We start from the raw sequence: 15,822 nt of genomic DNA, 5'->3' as shown, positions 1-15,822 counted from the left end.
GTTGCCGCGCACGGGCTGTCTGGTTGCGGTGAGCGGGGCCACTCCTCACTGTGGCGCTCGGGCCGCTCACCGCGGGGCTGCTCCTCTTGCAGAGCACGGGCTCTAGGCCCACGGGCTGGAGGTGCTCCACCGCAGGCGGCATCTTCCCGGCCTAGGGATCGAACTTGTGTCCTCGTGCTGGCAGGCAGATTCTTTATCTGCCGTGCCACCAGGGAAGTCCAACAAGCTAGCTCTTGAGACCGTCCTTCTAAAAGAAGCAGAAGCGGTGGGGTGGGGTGGCGGGAGGGAAGGCTGAGCTCTGCACGGGGGGCTCTGGGACTTGCTGAATGGCAGTGAAGGGGAAAGCGTCACCCGCCCAGTCGTGTCCGACCCTGTGCGACCCCATGGACTGTAGCCCACCAGGCCGCTCTCTCCATGGGAATTCTCAGGCAAGAATACTGGGGCGGGTTGCCATTCCCTTCTCCAGGGAATCTTCCTGACCCATGGACTGAACCCAGGTCTCCCACATTGCAGGGAGATGCTTTACTGTCTGAGACACCAGGGAAGCCAGATTTCCTCCTCTCGGCTTCACTTATCTCCTTGATGGGGGATGGGCTCTAGCTAATCCTGGTGTCCCAATATACCGCCAGCCAGGGTCAGAGAGGGAGGGAGGGAAGTGAAAGGGATGGCAGAAGGGTTCAGATCCTTCCAGACTGAAGCTTGCTTGAGGTAGGCCAGGGTAGTACATGAGATAGTCTTCAAGTATCCAGTCCTGTCTCTTATTCACCCTCAAGTTCAACCATTATATATTCATTCCTTTGACTGTTTAAGGCCTTTCAACTCTGAAGTCCTTGACTAAAAAGCAAATATTCTTAGGAGAAGAAACTCCTGAGTGTGTTGTCTGTTAATACCTCTGGGAGATTGATTGATAACTTGCCAAGAAAAAGGTTTTGTGAGAAGGAACACAGAAGGGAAAAATGTGTGTAACTGTTAGCACACATGTTGGGGGGGGGCGGGTTGTGGAGAAGAAAAGCTATTAGAGGGGAGACAATGAAGCCGATGTGTTTGCCGTTTCCTCTTCCTGGGCACCTGGGAAGGCTATATTTCCCCGGTGTTTTTGCAGTAAAGCTGGATTCTACACCACAGCGCTGGGTCTGACCGGTGGGAGGCGGTTGGAACTGATACGAAGGCCAGGCCTGGCATTTATTTATTTACTTATTAAATATTTATTTATTTATTTGGCTGCACTAGTTCTCAGCTGTGGCACGCTGGATGTTCGATCTTCATTGCTCACGCAAACTCTTAGTTGTGGCATGTCGGATTTAGTTCCCTGACCAGGAATCAAGTCCAGGCCCCCTGCATTGGGTGACATGGAGTCGTAGCCACGGGACCACCAGGGACGTCCCAGGCCTGGCCTTAAGTGACCCTCTGTGGTCACCCTTGACCTTCCAGTTCTCACGTCCCTTGCCATAGTGATCTGGGGGTCTACGTGTCTCAGACAGCACAGCTACCAAGTGGAAGGGGCTGTCTGACCTACTTCACTGAACAACATCCCGAGATTTCACAATTTGTTCCTGCAGCAAAATCTGGTTTTGCCTAACATACAGAGAAGAAGGGACCAACAAATTTCTTCATTTTCCCCAGCCGGATGTGGCATGCAAATCGAGATCCCAGACTCCAGAGTCGTAAAAGTCTGGGTTCGAGTCCCAGATCTACCATTTTAGTCTAAAACCTTAGCCTCAATTTCTTCAACAAAATGAAAGTTGAATTAGACACAGCCTACTTCTCATTTAACCCACGGCTTGGCAATGATGGGTTATCACGGACTGTAAGCTTTGCTGCTGAGCTGTTAGGAGTGAGTGTGGGTTCTGGTTCAAATGTCCACATATTGCAGATTTCTTTTTCTATCAGGATTAATGACAAAACCACAGCAAGCTGTTCCCTGGTAGCTCAGACGGTAAAGCGTCTGCTTGCAATGTCAGAGACCTGGGTTCGATTCCCAGGTCGGGAAGATCCCCTGGAGAAGGAAATGGCAACCCGCTCCAGTACTCTTGCCTGGAAAATTCCATGGATGGAGGAGTCTGGTGGGCTATAGTCAGTCCATGGGGTAGCAAAGAGTCAAACATGACTGAGCAACTTCACTGGTTCACAGCAAGCTTGGGCTTCCCAGGTGGCACTAGTGGGAAAGAATCTGCCTGCCAATGTAGGAGATGCAGGAGACGGGGGCTCGATCCCTGGGTCGGGAAGATCCCCTGGAGAAGGTAATGGCAGCCCACTGCAGTGGACAGAGGAAGCTGGTGGGCTGCAGTCCGTGAGGCCACAGAGAGCTGGACACAGCTGATCACAGCACAGGGGGATGGGGTTGGGGGAGGAGTCTGACGCGCGTGCTGAGCACACGTGATGCGGCAGAGGTGAGTTAGTCCTGGGGCTGCCCCTGAGAGCAGCCCTGAGTCTTGCACAGGGAACCGTGACCTAGCTCGGCCGTGGGGAAGACAACATCAAGGTCACACATCCATGAGTTCAGGCCCGGGATGGGCTGGGGCACCCGAAGGAGGACCGTCGCGGTCTGGAGGGAAGGGGGGTGCTGCAGGAGGGGGTGCCCCCAGGACGGAGCCGCCTCAGTCCCCTCATCAGAGAACAAACAGCGCTGTGACCCCAGCCTCCTGAGAGCTGGGTTCACCAGGAACGCTGGTGGGGCTCCTGGCTGCAGAGGTCAGCTCGGCCTTCACTGATATCTCTACTGTTCAGGTCTCCAGACGCTGCCTCCTCCCTTGGCTGGTCCCTGGGGAGGTGTCACCCCAGCATCCTGAGGACGGGGCAGGGGGAGGGTGGACTGAAGGCAGAGCAGGAAACGGGGTGACAGGCCCCCTGTGGGGAAATCTCACCCCTTCTCCCCATGGGGTGGGGGTCATGGGGGTCGGGCCTTCCCAAACGACTCCCCCAGCTGCCCTGACCCCCATTTTCCTGCACCTTCTCTGGAGGGACCAGCCCTCCCTGTATAATCAAGCTCTGCTAAGGCCTCATGGTCTGGCCTGGGCGCCCACCTTTTTGCGGCATCTCCCGTGAAACTGGTGGAACTCCCACTCCAGAGCACTCAGTGGCATGAGCACTTTCCCACGCCTAATGTCGTCTTTTCCAAAAGACGACACACAGACTGCATGCCTCAGGCCTCCTAAGGGCTTCCCGGGGGCACTAGTGGTGAAGAACCCACCCGCCAAAGAGGGAGATGTAAGAGACCATGGTTCGATCCCTGGGTCGGGAAGATGCCCTGGAGGAGGGCATGGCAACCCACCCCAGGATTCTTGCCTGGAGAACCCCGTGGACAGAGGAGCCTGATGGGCTACATACAGTCCACAGAGTCTCAGAGTCGGACACGACTGAGTGGCTTAGCACACGCTTCATGAAGCTCAGCTGGACCTGCCCTGAGCTCTGCCCTGGTGACCTTTCTGGGCCCCTACCGCAGGAGGGAGGGGGTGAGTGGGCACAGGGAGGCAGCTGGGCTGCCCGCGTCCGCTCCTCGCTCCCCACCCCCTCAGCGGCAGGACGCCTCTGGTTCGCTAACTGTAGGACCACGGACGAGCCGTTTCCATGGCCTCAGTTTGCGCATCTGTAAGGAAGAGAATCAGACAACAGGGTTCCTAAAGCCCCTTTAGTTTTTGACGTCAGAAGACCGACCACCTCGTTTGGGCCTTGCAGGGACAGGCCCGCTGACCAGCTGCTCACCCAACCTTTTTGTCCATGTGATGGAGAAGACCCGCTGACCTCCTGGAACAGGGCACCAGGTGGGAAGCCCACCCCGCCCCGGGCAAGGGAGTGGGCACCTAGCTGGGCTCCTGAGTGAGGGGCCCGGATGTGTACGACCCTGTGGGGATCCCAGAGAAAATGAGAAGATTCCCTTCTCTGGCTTGAGGTGAGGGAAGGAAAAATTCACCGACGGTTACGTCTCCTGTTTCCTTCTGCATCTGGGATCCACCCAAGTCAGAGAAAGGGACCCTGCACCCCCGTCTGACACGGGGCCTGTCTGAGCTCCTGGGGACTGCAAGGGCCGCACTTGTGAGGAAGCGGGAACGATGGTGGTCATGGTCGAGGAGGCTGAAGCGGAAGGGGGGATGCCTCCGGGTGTCCCCTGTCTCCTGGTGGGGTGGGAGTGATGGAGTGAGTCAGACCCAGGTTCAAAGCCCAGCTCTCTCGCTTCCGGGCTGTGTGTCCCGGGGCAAACGACTCAACCTCTCTGAGCCTCCATTTATCTTCAGAAGAGGGAACCTAATATCTACCTCGCAAGACTATTCTAAGGAGTAAATGAGCTAACACGTGTGAAGGTGCCTGGGCTTGGTGGCCTCCCGTGGCCCACGGTCATTTCTGTTTTTGTCTCTACTCTTTGGAAGGGGGATGGCCAGGTGCCACTGCCCTGGGGGTCCTGGGAAGTAGAGCGGAGTGAGGCAGGGGGTGAGGTAAGACCAGGTCTTCGTGGGAGCAGGACACCTCTGCAGGGCAGCGGTCAGACTCAGGCCTTGGCTGTGGCCCTGGGGGTGAGCAGCGGAAATGAGAGCCCCTCTCCCTCCCATCCCCCCGCGCCCTGCGGGGTCCCCCGTCGGATGGCTGGGAGCCCAAGGCTGAGCTTGCGGCTGGCGGGAGAGGCCCTAGTGGCCGATAGAGTAGGCGCCCGAGTCCGTGGACTGCTTCTCCTCCGTGGTCAGGTCGCCAGTGTCCGCCTGGTGGGCAGAGGCGGAGACCCTCAGCGTGGTCTCGCTCACCTGCAGGCAGAAGCGCTGGCATGAGTGGGCTCCGACTGTGGGCGGGGTCTTCCCTTGGGCCCCCGTGTGGCGGATTCAGCCGTCGGGGCTCACGGCTGGGTCCGAGGGGAGCTAGGGAAAGTCGGGATGACCCCAAGGTTGTTCCCATGCAACTCAAGGGCAAAGCGAGCCCCGAGGCAAGCCACAGCAGGGTCTGCCCACCCCGAGGGAGGACGAGTGGGTGGAGATGCTAAGAGCGATGACCACGCCCTGCGCTTGGCCAAGGTCCGCCCCGTCGGAACCGCCCCCCGCCCAGTGAATTCCCCTTTGTGGACCCAGGACAGTCCAGGGTCCAGCTGCCTCCCTGCCCCGTTCCCCTGCCTCTCGTGGACCCCCCCGCCCCCCACCACTGACCTCCTCGAACTTCCTGGCCTTGTACTGGTCGGCCCCCTTGAGGAAGTTCAGCAGGATGATGTCGCAGAGGACCGTGCCCTGGAGGAACAGCGGGGGGCTCTGAGCGCTGCGGGGTGGCGGGGGGGGGGGGGGTGGGGGGCGCGGGGGAACAGGCTGGCGGGACAGTGGGGGGCTCTGAGCATGCGGGCAGGAGGCAGGGTGGCGGGACAGCTGGGGGCTCTGAGCGCTGTGGGCGAGGGGGTGGGGGGCAGGGTGGCGGGAAGCTCTGGAGGGGCAGGACTGCCCTGGGGGTGCGGCTAGCTCTCCAGAGCCTCCCGGCTGACATTTCCTTTAGGAAAACGTCCAAGGGCTTTGCTCTGTCTCTGGGACCCACCTCCGCAGCTCCGGGGGGGTGGGCCCACCCTGAAATGCACTGGGAGAAGCCGAGGAAATGTGGGGGGCGGGGGGGCGTGTGCCCGACCCCGGGGAGCAGGGCTCTGCGCCCGCTTGGCTCTCGGGTCTGGGAACCCTGGGGTCTCCTCCCCACCACCCCAAACCCCGTCACCTTCACGGTGATGGGGAACAGGGACTTGGTAACGGGGTGGGGTGGGGGGGCGCGCTGGCCACGTGGGCGCCAGGACAGGAGATGCTGGCCCAGCGCGGAGGGGATGGCTCCAGGCAGAAGAGGGTCCCCCCACCCCCTCGCCTCCCCCTCCCCCCTCTCCCCTCACCCCGCCCCGGGCCTGACCGTGACCGTGACCCGTGACCGTGACGGAGCCTGGAGGGCCCGCACTCACCACTCCCACCGAGGTGAAAGCCGCCACGGAGCTGATGATGGTGGGGATGATGTTGAACTTGCCAGCCTGGTGCACAAAGACCGAGGTGAGCGTGCAGGACGCTCAGCAGGTCCGGTGAGGCCTGAGGCTAAACTTGGGGCTCCCAGCCAGGGCGGCCCTGGAGCCAGAAGGCCTCTCGGGGACCAGTGTGCGCCCCCCACCCCCGACCCCCACTGCGTAATGCGACCAGCGAGGGTCTCTGGGCGGGTCAGCCGGAGAACCCGGCCCCCGAAGGAGCCTCTCGAGGGCACAGAAAGGGCCTGCATCTCGCCCCACCCCCGGCCCAGGACTCACGTCGCCGTAGACCAGCACGTCGAAGCGGATGCCGAAAGCCTTCAGCAGGGTGCGATACTCACTGCCGTTGTCCGTCTTGTAGTACTTGGCGAACCTGGAGGCCAGAGGGGGAGGCGCGGGCCCGCTGTGGGCGCCTGTCTCTCCCGCTTGGACCCTCAGGGTCCCCTGGAGCCCTGCAGCCCTCGTTCACCGCCCAGCCCTGCCCGACGGTGGGGCGGGACGCCCGCCGCGGTCCTCCCCGTGTGGTCAGCCGGCCACCTGCACAGCCATCACCTTGGAGGGGTTTGTTAAGCAGGCAGATCTCCAGGCCCTGCCCTGAACCCAGAGAACCAACATCTCAGGACTAGGTCTCGGGAGGCTGCCTCCTAAAAATCTGATTGCTCTAAGTGAGTCTGGCGTGTAGGAAAGTGTGAGCCCCGTTGGACTCCCGGCTTCTGCGGTTCTCTCTTTGGGAGTCCTCTCCCAGACGGGTGTGCCCATTGCCGTGGGCGGCTCGGCCTGCTTGGATTCAAAGCCTGCTTCTGCCACTTGCCAGCTACGCAACACAGGGCAGTCACTTAACCTGAGACTCCGTTCCTTCATCTGCGAGCGAACAGAGTACAGAAGCCCTGCTCCTGAGCGCTGCCATGAAAACGGAGTGAAGTCACACTGTCAGGGGCTGAGAACAGGGTCTGGAACAAAGTCAGCAAGCACCCGGGAAGGCTCCCCGGTGCCGATACTGTGAAAGAACACACTGATCCCTAAAGTGCTTTTATAGGGCGGCTTTAAAAACGGCTTTCAGGAACTTCCCTGGCGGTCCGCTGGTTGGGACTTTGTGCTTAGAACACAGGGGACGCAGGTTTGAACCCTGGTCAGGAAACTGAGATCCCACATGACACAAGGCGTGGCCAAGATGATGATGATGATGATAATAATAATAATAATAAATGCTTTTAGACACCGCATCTCAGAAGCCAGTGGATAAGGGTGTGACTGCCCTACTTTTCAAACGAGGCTCTAGGGGTTAAATGACTGGTTCGGGGTGACTCAGCTGGCCGAGACCTAGCGCTGGATTTGCCCCGTTCAAGCACTTGCTCTCTGAGCGTCCCCGGCCGGGACTGCTGTGTCCACCGGGAACTGTGCGGGAGGCTGAGCAGAGTGGTCACGTTTCACCCTCACTGAACACTGCGAGGTGGGCGTCACCCCGTTTGGGGATGCCTGTGGTGGTGAAGGCGTCTACCGGCCGTCACAGTCAGCCAGGACTTGAGTTGCATTTGTGTCTGGGCTTCTAAAGCCAGCGCGTTACCCTCTACGTGGTTACAGGTGAAACTAACTCTGCGTGTGTGTGTGAGTGTGTGCCCAATCGTGTCCGACTCTTCGCGACCCCATGGACTGTAGCCCGCCAGGCTCCTCTGTCCATGGGATTCTCCAGGCAAGAACACTGGAGTGGGTTGCTGTGCCCTCCTCCAGGGGATCTTTCTGACCCAGGGATGGAATCTGCGTCTCTTATGTCTCCTGCATTGGCAAGTGGATTCTTTACCACTGGTGCCGCCTGGGAAACGAACCCTAGCGAAGGGTAATCTTTCTGGGCTGCTGCCCCAAAGCGGTAACACAGGCTCCCAATGTCAGCATCCCAGGAAGAGGGTGAGGACTCGGTGAGGGGGTGACCGAGAAGGGACACGGAGAGCTTCGCAGCTGTGCGGCGTCCACGTCGGTCTTTCTCTCGGGCGCCTCCCTTTCAGCATTTCCAGTCCCTGGAGGCTCCCAGGCCCGTCCTGGGCCTCTCTCAGAACAGGGGACAGCTGAGAAACTCACTCCCTGGAAGTGTCCGGTGACTGACACGAAGCCCCTCCCAGAGATGCTTGCCTTCCAAACTGTCCAGCGGGGAGAATGAAGCGCTGAGCCCGAGGGGACAGATAACGGAAGGATCACGGCGGGGGGAGAAGGTCACTTGTCGGGGGATGAGCCACCTTAAATCGTAAATGTCAGCTACTGTCACCGCTGGCTCATCGGTAAAGAGTCCACCGGCCCGTGCAGGAGACTCGACTTCAGCCCCTGGGTCAGGGAGATCCCGTGGGGGAGGAGCTAGCACCCCGCTCCAGTGTTCTTGCCTGGGAAATTCCATGGACAGAAGAGCCTGGTGGGCCACAGTCCGTGTGATCGCAGAGTCGGACAGGACTGAGGGACGCATCCAGCACGCACGTCAGCTCTGGGAATCCCGGGGTCAGGCAGAAGTGAGCTTAAATCCGGGCTCCACCACCACAGGCTGCAGGTGTGGGCTCTTTCCTGGGACTCAGCCCCTGAGGCTTCACTTCCGACGTCTATAACCCGGGGGGTGCTGAGACCTCCTCCGCAGTCAGTGAGAGGGGTGACCCCCGAGCCCACCCTCTGAGGTGGGCGTGCTCCTGACCTCTGAGTCGGACGTCCTCTCTGCCCTTCTCTGCAGAGACCACTCCCACCCAGGCCCCTGCCCTCTGGGTCGGGGTGGTCCTGCCAGTAGGAGGTGCCCGTGGGTGGCCAGAGGGTGAAGGGAAGGCAGGCAGGGTGCTTTTTGTCTCCTGGCTCCTCTGCGGGGCCTGTAGCCGGTCTAGCCTCCCGCCTGAGGCCCAGAGTCTGCGAAGAGTGCATCCATGCAGTCGCCCCTTTTGAGACCCCTAACTGTTCCCTCCCGGGACTCCGGCCCTCCCCTCCCCCACTTCACAGGCAGGAAGCTCGGGCCTGGAGAGCTTTGTCTGGGTGGGGGGGAGCGTGGGGAGAGGGGGTCCACCTTCGATTCCTGCCTGTGCCTGAGGGAAGCACCTGTTCGCTGTTGGAGGCCTCAGACAGTCAGGCTGAAAGGATCCAGGGAGAAAACGGCCTCTGGGGAGGCTGGCCCGGGCATGTGTTTCCTGCGGGGGCTCTGCAGCTGGAGGCTGGGAAGACAGAAGGGTCTTCCTGACAGTGGTAGAATGAACCCAGGCCTGAGAAGGAGGCTGCAAGAAGGGCAGCCACTTAACCCCACGGGCAAAGCCTTGGTGGGGGAGTTCCCTGGCTGGCCAGTGGTTAGGGCTCGGTGCTTTCACTGCTGGGACCCAGGTTCGATCCCTGGTTGGGGAACTAAGATTCTGCAAAGTGTGCAGTATGGCCGAAAAGGAAAAAAAAAAAAAAAAAGACTTGGAGGACAAGGAAATACGGCAGCAGCTACCTCATCCTCAAAAGTTTGGTGAGTATCAGAACCTCCCCGGTGGTCCTGAGGCTATGAGACCCTGCTCCCAGTGCAGGGGGCCTGGGCTCGATCCTTGGATGGGGAACTATATCCTGCGTGCCGCCAATAAGACCTGGTGCAGTCAGGGTGGAGGCAGCACAGAGCCTCACAGACCAAGGCAAAAAGCACCAAGCTTGAGCCAGACCAGCTGTAAGAGAGTAGGACGAACACCAGAAAGGAAATCGTTCCTGTAAAGATGAGGAGGCCCCAGAACCTAATTCTGCCAGCAGGCCTCACGGGAGAGCTCAGGAAGTTTGCAGAAGAAGTGTCTGGTGTGGGCAGAAGGCTCCAGAAAGTCCTCGCTGTGGCTTTCTCAGGCTGGCCCGAGGCCACGTATGAAGCATCTCCATCTCCACATCCGCATTTACAGAGCAGCAGAAAACACGCACGTCTCTTGAGCTTCTCAGGAAATCTCAAGAAGAAGGCAGTGTTGGCCCATTTTGCAGATGGGGAGACAGTTGACAAGGTCGCTTGCCTGAATTGGAATTCCGATGCACACTTGCAACTCCTCAGTCTGTGCTCTCCACCAGAGCTATCCTGCCTCTGGGCGCTAAGTGGCCGTAATTATTCTTTGGTTCTTTCCTTTCTTTCTTTGGGAAGGACACAGCAGCCCTCGCGCTGGATCTGAAAGCCCTTCTGTATTCTGCATTCTGTCTCAGGTCACTGGAGCATTCAGGGCCCTTGTCTGAAACACGCAGCAGCGAGGGCTGGGGTCGGGGCAGGCGGGGGTCACAGAGGCGCAGGGCCGAGACCAGGACCGCGCTCCTGAGGTCTGCGTCCCCGGCTCACGGCCACAGCCGTGGGAAACGCTTCGACGTGGGCTCGGAGAACAAAAAGTCGGTATCCTGGGTACCGCCGCTCAGAGCACGGCTGGCTAAATTTATCTTGGGAAGGAATGTGAAGGGAACAGAGAGAAGAACCAAAGCGGACTTGGTTTCCCTCCAGCACCTGCCTTCCAAGAGGCAGTGAGCACGCTCAGATCATTATCTCGCCGCCCACACGCCCTCAGAGGAGGCTTGGCAGGGATGGTTCTCCCCCCGCGAGGGCGGGAGGAGGAACGCCTTTCATCTGGGGGGTGAGGGGGAGGCCCCGGCGGCAGACACGGGAGCGACCCAGGCGTCCTGACTTCTGCACTCGGTATGGCCGGGTGGGGGGAATCACAGCATCTGGCCCCACCCTGTGGCAGAGACAGGCTCTGTGCGCACCAGGGTCGGGGTTATCTTCCGTCTTGGCACCCGGCTGGACCGGGTTTCCCAGCCGCCTCGCCTTTATCTGGGCCCCCGGGGCCAGTTCTTGTCAACAGACTGTGAACAGAGATGAGGTCTCTTACCACTGGGCTGGGGCGTGTGAGGGCTGTGTGCCACCCTCGTGGCCGGGTGCTCGGGAGCCAGGGGAGAACTCAGACCCCAGAGGAGGCTCACCCCAGGGTGGTGGGAACCCCAGACGACTGCACACAGCTCTCCTCCCATCCTGACCCGCAGGGCACGGTGCCTCGGGCAAGGCGTAAGCCTCTGCTGAGCCGCTGAGCTGGACGGGCTATTTGTTACAGCAGCTAGCAGTACTTACCCTGACTACTGCAAACTCCTCCCTCACAGCTCGGTTACTGGGAAAGACTCTGCCTGCAGTGCAGGGGACCCGGGTTTGATTCCTGGGTCGGGAAGATCCCCTGGAGAAGGGAACGGCAACCCATTCCAGTACTCTTGCCTGGAGAATCCCATGGACAGAGGAGCCTGGCAGGCTACAGTCCATGGGGTTGCAAGTTGGTCACGACTCAGCGACTAAACCACCACCATCATGTCACAGCTCAGAAGACTGAGGCTCAGAGGGAAGAAGTGTTTGTGGAAGAACAAAGAATGAGCTAAAGCTGGGGAGTCACTCAAGATTAGAGAGAGGGCAAATTCCAAGGACACCACATTGTGAGGCGCAAACCTCCTTAGGAAGTCTAGGAGATTGACGTGTGGTTCCACAGCTGTTGTTAACCTGCTTTTTGACCCTGGGCAAGTCACTCAACCTCTCTGAGCTTTTTGCTTTGGTCGATAAGTGAGAATAAAAAGGCTACAGGAAGGACGGGGATGGGATGGTGCCCTAATATACATCGTAAGTGCTCAAGACATGTCCGTTTCCTTCCTCATCCTAAGAACGAGGCAAAGTGAAATAATAGAAGCTAGGGGACTTCACTGGTGCTCCAGCGGCTAAGATTTCATGCCACCAATGCAGGGGGCCCGGATTCAACCCCTGGTCAGGGAGAACTAGGTCCTGCATACCGAAACGAAGAGCTCACATGCCGCACCTAAAGATCCCATGCGCCACAGCTCAGACCCGGAGCGGCTGAATGAGTAAATGACAAATAAAATAAACATTTAAAAAGAGCATAGGCAAGCCATGAAGTGTCCAAAGAAGGACCCCAGCCACCTCACCGAGGAAGAAGAAGGGCGTGGGATTCTCCGTGGTCCAGTGGTTCAGACATGGTGCTTTCATCGCCATCGGCCTGGGGTTTGATCCCTGGTTGGTAACTAAGACCCCACAAGCCGTGTGATGCGGCCAACAGATAAATGAATAAGCGGAAAAGTGAACAGAAGGGCTGAGCTACCCCGTCCCCACATGCGGGCCAAGTCACTCAGTCATCTCTGTGACGCCACAGACTGCAGCCCGCCAGGCTCCTCTGTCCATGGGATTCTCTAGGCAGGGATAACTGGAGTGGGTGGCCATGCCCTCCTCCAGGGGATCTTCCCGACCCAGGGGTTGAACCTGCGTCTCTCATGTCTCCCGCCTTAGTAGGTGGATTCTTTACCACTAGCACCACTCAGGAAGCCCCACCCTGTGGCTGAGCCCTGATTTTTCCCAAATCCTCTGATTCCTGCCTCTCTGGCTCTGGTCTTCTTGGCTAGGAAATGGGGTCAGTGAGGACGGTGTCTGCATTCAACTCCTTGGCCTGGAATGCCAAGCCTCGGGCCTGAGGTCCCAGCCTCACCGGCAGAGGCCCCTCACGGCCCGCACACCACGCTGCCTGCCTTCTGGACCCCCTGGACATGCTCCGTGGATGCTGACTTCTGTGCCTCTGCCCCTGATGCCCCTTCTCCTCCCTTTCCCCACCGCGCAGACTCCTAGTCATCCCGCAGGGCCCATCTCCACGGCCTCTCACTTCTGCTCCCCACAGCTCTTCAGAGCACCCTGCTCCATGCCAGGCGTGGTGCTGGGCACTGCCGATCCACCGGCAAGATCTGCTCTCAGGTGAGGAAGAGAAATAGGAACGAGCCACGCAGACCCATCATCAGGTAAAACTGAATGCAAGAGCACAGGGCATGGAGGCTGGCGGGTCAAGGAAGGCCTCGTGTGAAAGTGGCCTGAACCCTGAGACCTGAAGCGCGGGGAGCTGAGAGGTAAGAACAGCCGGAGCTGGGGCAGCTTGCCCGGCTGAGGGGTCTGCAGGCCCTCTTGAGGGCAAGGATGCTGCGTCCTGAAAAGCTCAGAGACCTGGTGGGTGGAGCAGAGAGCGGGAGCGGCCTGGCTGGCGCACCTCACCCTGGGAGCTCACCTGTGTCTCTCTTCCCACAGCCAAGGTCAGGGGCTGCGTGCTTTGGCTCAAAATTGACCACGGTGGAGTGTTTACACCATGGAAATCGGCACGCACTACAAATCACTGCTGTTTTTTTTTTTTTTTTTTTTCCAGCGTGGTGGCTTCCCAGGTGGCGCTAGTGGTAAAGAACCTGCCTGCCAATGCAGGAGACACAAGAGATGCAGGTTCGATCCCTGGGTCAGGACGATCCCCCGGAGGAAGACATGGCAACCCACTCCAGGATTCTTGCCTGGAGAACCCCAGGGACAGAGAAGCCTTGTGGGCTACAGTCCCTGCGGTTGCAGAGTCTGACATGATGGAAGCAACTTAGCACACAGGCACGCGGGCTTAGAACTGCAGCGCTGAGGCTGTAACACCCCTTCGGGCTACCCTTCCTGTCTCTGCTGGGACCCAGGCCTCTGCTCCAGTACCTGCCACCCCAGACTGTAGCGAATAATTAGGACTCTCGGGACCTGCCTGGTGGTCCAGTGGGCAAGAAGCCGCTTTGCAATGCAGGGGACGCGGGTCTGATCTCTGGTCAGAGCAGCTAAGCCCACACTGCAGCTCCTGGGCCCGCACGTCACAACTAGGGACCCTGCGGGCTGCAACGACGATCCTGCATGCCGCAGCAAAGACCCGCCATGGCCAGATAACACAGAAATAGTTTCTAGAACAACAATTGGGGACTATTAATTACAAGCTGGATCTCCCCGTCTCTCTTTGCGTGAGGGCCTGCCCATTCCAGCAATGAGTCTGGTAAATGCTTCTTGGAGGGGTAAATGGATTTCTCAGACTCCTGACATCTCACAGTGGAGCTTCGCAAGGCTGGCCTGCGAGTTTCCTCCTACTGACTGGGGCATCTGCGTTTCTCCCCATTCGTCAGGTGGAGCTAGGACAAGGCAGGAACAAAGGCTGTCTCTCTCCCCAGCAGAAACATTGAGATCTGACAGCTGGCTGGGTGGGGAAGTAGATGCTGCTGGTGGGAACAGTGCAGGGAAATAATGTACGTGCAGCACTTTCTCCCGCTGAGCTCTAGGCCAGCGGCTTCCACACCCGTCATTTCATCGAGGCTTCTCACAACAGCAGCTCCACAGGGGCAGCTGGTGGCTTAGGGGCCCTGGAATGAGACCGTCCTGGACTGGGACTCTGGCTTTGCCACTCGGAGGAGCTACAAAACCCGGGGCTCAGGGCTTCAGGCTCGGTTTCCCCAGATGCGCCATGGAAATACAGCAAGGGGGCACAGCTGGGATCCAAATGGTGCCTCTGGAACCCACAGCTCCCTGCCCACCCCCTGCCGCTTCCCTGCGAGAAGAGGCTTTGAAGGGAGCATTGGCTGCAGTCTTGGAGCGGGCCGGCAGCTCGTTCAGCTGCTGCCTGTGAAAACACAGCGGCCGGGGAGGAAAGCGCAGTGCGGCTCTGACGCAACGATGCCAGAACTGTCAGGGAGAGAGGAGACCCCAGACACCTGCCCGTGCTGAGCTGGGAAGCGGGGGGAAGCCTGGGAGGGGGCGCCGACTGGCAGGGCTGGCCCTCGGGGTACAGGGGGCCCCCGGAGCCCAGCTGTTTGAGGGGTCACCTGTCCTAACACCCAGCCTCTCTCTGTTCTGTTATGACTGCTCCATGAGGCGGGAGGGATCTTAGTTCCCTGACCGGGGATTGAACCCATGCCCGCTGCACTGGGAGCTCGGGGTCTTAATCACTGGACCCCAGGGAAGGCCCCCAGCACCCAGCCTCTGGTCTCCGGCCTCCACAGGCTGCCTTCCTGCCCCCGATTCCTCCCTGGTCTCCAGTGGGGGGCTGGTGGGTGAGAGGCACCGGCCAGGGACCAGCGGGCAGGAAGCAGAAGGTGGGGTATTGATTCCACCAGCTGCTGCCCAGCTTCACTGTGGGCCTGCCTGGAGCTGGGTCACTCTGTGGATGTGGCCCCTGCCGGGGACCCCGGCTCCATCCTCTGCCCTGGCTGGGGGGCCGGGAGTGGGAGCCCTGTGTGTGCTTCTTCACAAACCCCAGCTGAGCCGGCTTTCCCGCCAGGCCCCTCACGGAGACACCTGTTCTGAGGCCAGATAGGATGCCCTCAGCACAGGACTGAATCAGACACTTCTGAGGCCTGCCAATACTGAGAAGCTTGCGTGTGTCTGTGTGTGTGTGTGTCTGTGTGTGTGTGTGTGTGTGTGTGCGCGCGTGCACGCGTGCGCATGTATCGTGCTTCCTCCTGCCTCCGGCAGCAACAAAGAATGAGTAAGTTACAAGTCTCAATTACCATAATAAATCACTTGTCAGAGGTGCTGCTGCAGGGCAGTGTGGAAGCTTCATTCTCGGGGTGGGGGGGTACACATCACAGGTCTGTAAATAAAGAGTGCATGCTTCAGCAGCCGGAGTCTCCAAAGCCTTTCCCCAGACGCCCACATGCACTGGATCAGGCTTAGAGACGCTCACCTGTAGCCAGCCCATTTTACAGAGGGGGAAACTGAGGCCCACAGGGGGAATGAGGGCTTGCCAAGAAATCACACTGAGTTTTTGCGGCAAAGCCCGAACCACTGCCTGGACCTCTCTTCTGCTTCCCCTCTATCTCATCTTTATTATCCTTGGCTCGCCGCAGCACCAGATTTGTGTGTGTGTGAGAACATTCTCGTTATTTGAGTGCAGGTTTATCATCTCTACTAGATTAAAGATTCCTTGGTTGGGTCTTCCCTGGAGGCCCCATGGTTGGCAGTCATCCTGCCCACACAGGGGACGTGGATTTGACCCCTGGTCTGGGAGGATCACACAGGCCTCGGGGCAGTAAGCCCATGCTCCACAACCTCTGAG

At 59.2% G+C, this 15,822-nt stretch overlaps 1 protein-coding gene across 1 annotated transcript in view; it reads right to left on the bottom strand.

Annotated features, from left to right (window-relative positions):
• Positions 1 to 3,712: 3,712 nt before the first annotated feature.
• Positions 3,713 to 15,822, bottom strand: part of P2RX3 (purinergic receptor P2X 3) — a 32,776-nt gene continuing 20,666 nt past the window's right edge. The window contains exons 9-12 of the mRNA XM_043876451.1: positions 6,236 to 6,329; positions 5,903 to 5,968; positions 5,127 to 5,204; positions 3,713 to 4,733 (exon numbers count right to left, since the gene is read on the bottom strand). Of these exons, the coding sequence (XP_043732386.1) occupies positions 4,620 to 4,733; positions 5,127 to 5,204; positions 5,903 to 5,968; positions 6,236 to 6,329 (352 nt within the window). The 3' untranslated portion in view covers positions 3,713 to 4,619. The remainder of the gene's footprint in view (positions 4,734 to 5,126; positions 5,205 to 5,902; positions 5,969 to 6,235; positions 6,330 to 15,822) is intronic.

The sequence above is a fragment of the Cervus elaphus genome, chromosome 1 (genome assembly GCF_910594005.1).
Source record: "Cervus elaphus chromosome 1, mCerEla1.1, whole genome shotgun sequence".
In the NCBI taxonomy this organism is placed as follows: domain Eukaryota; kingdom Metazoa; phylum Chordata; class Mammalia; order Artiodactyla; family Cervidae; genus Cervus; species Cervus elaphus.
The sequence above is the reverse complement of the archived record's forward strand: the minus strand, read 5'-3'. Positions and strand labels throughout refer to the sequence as shown.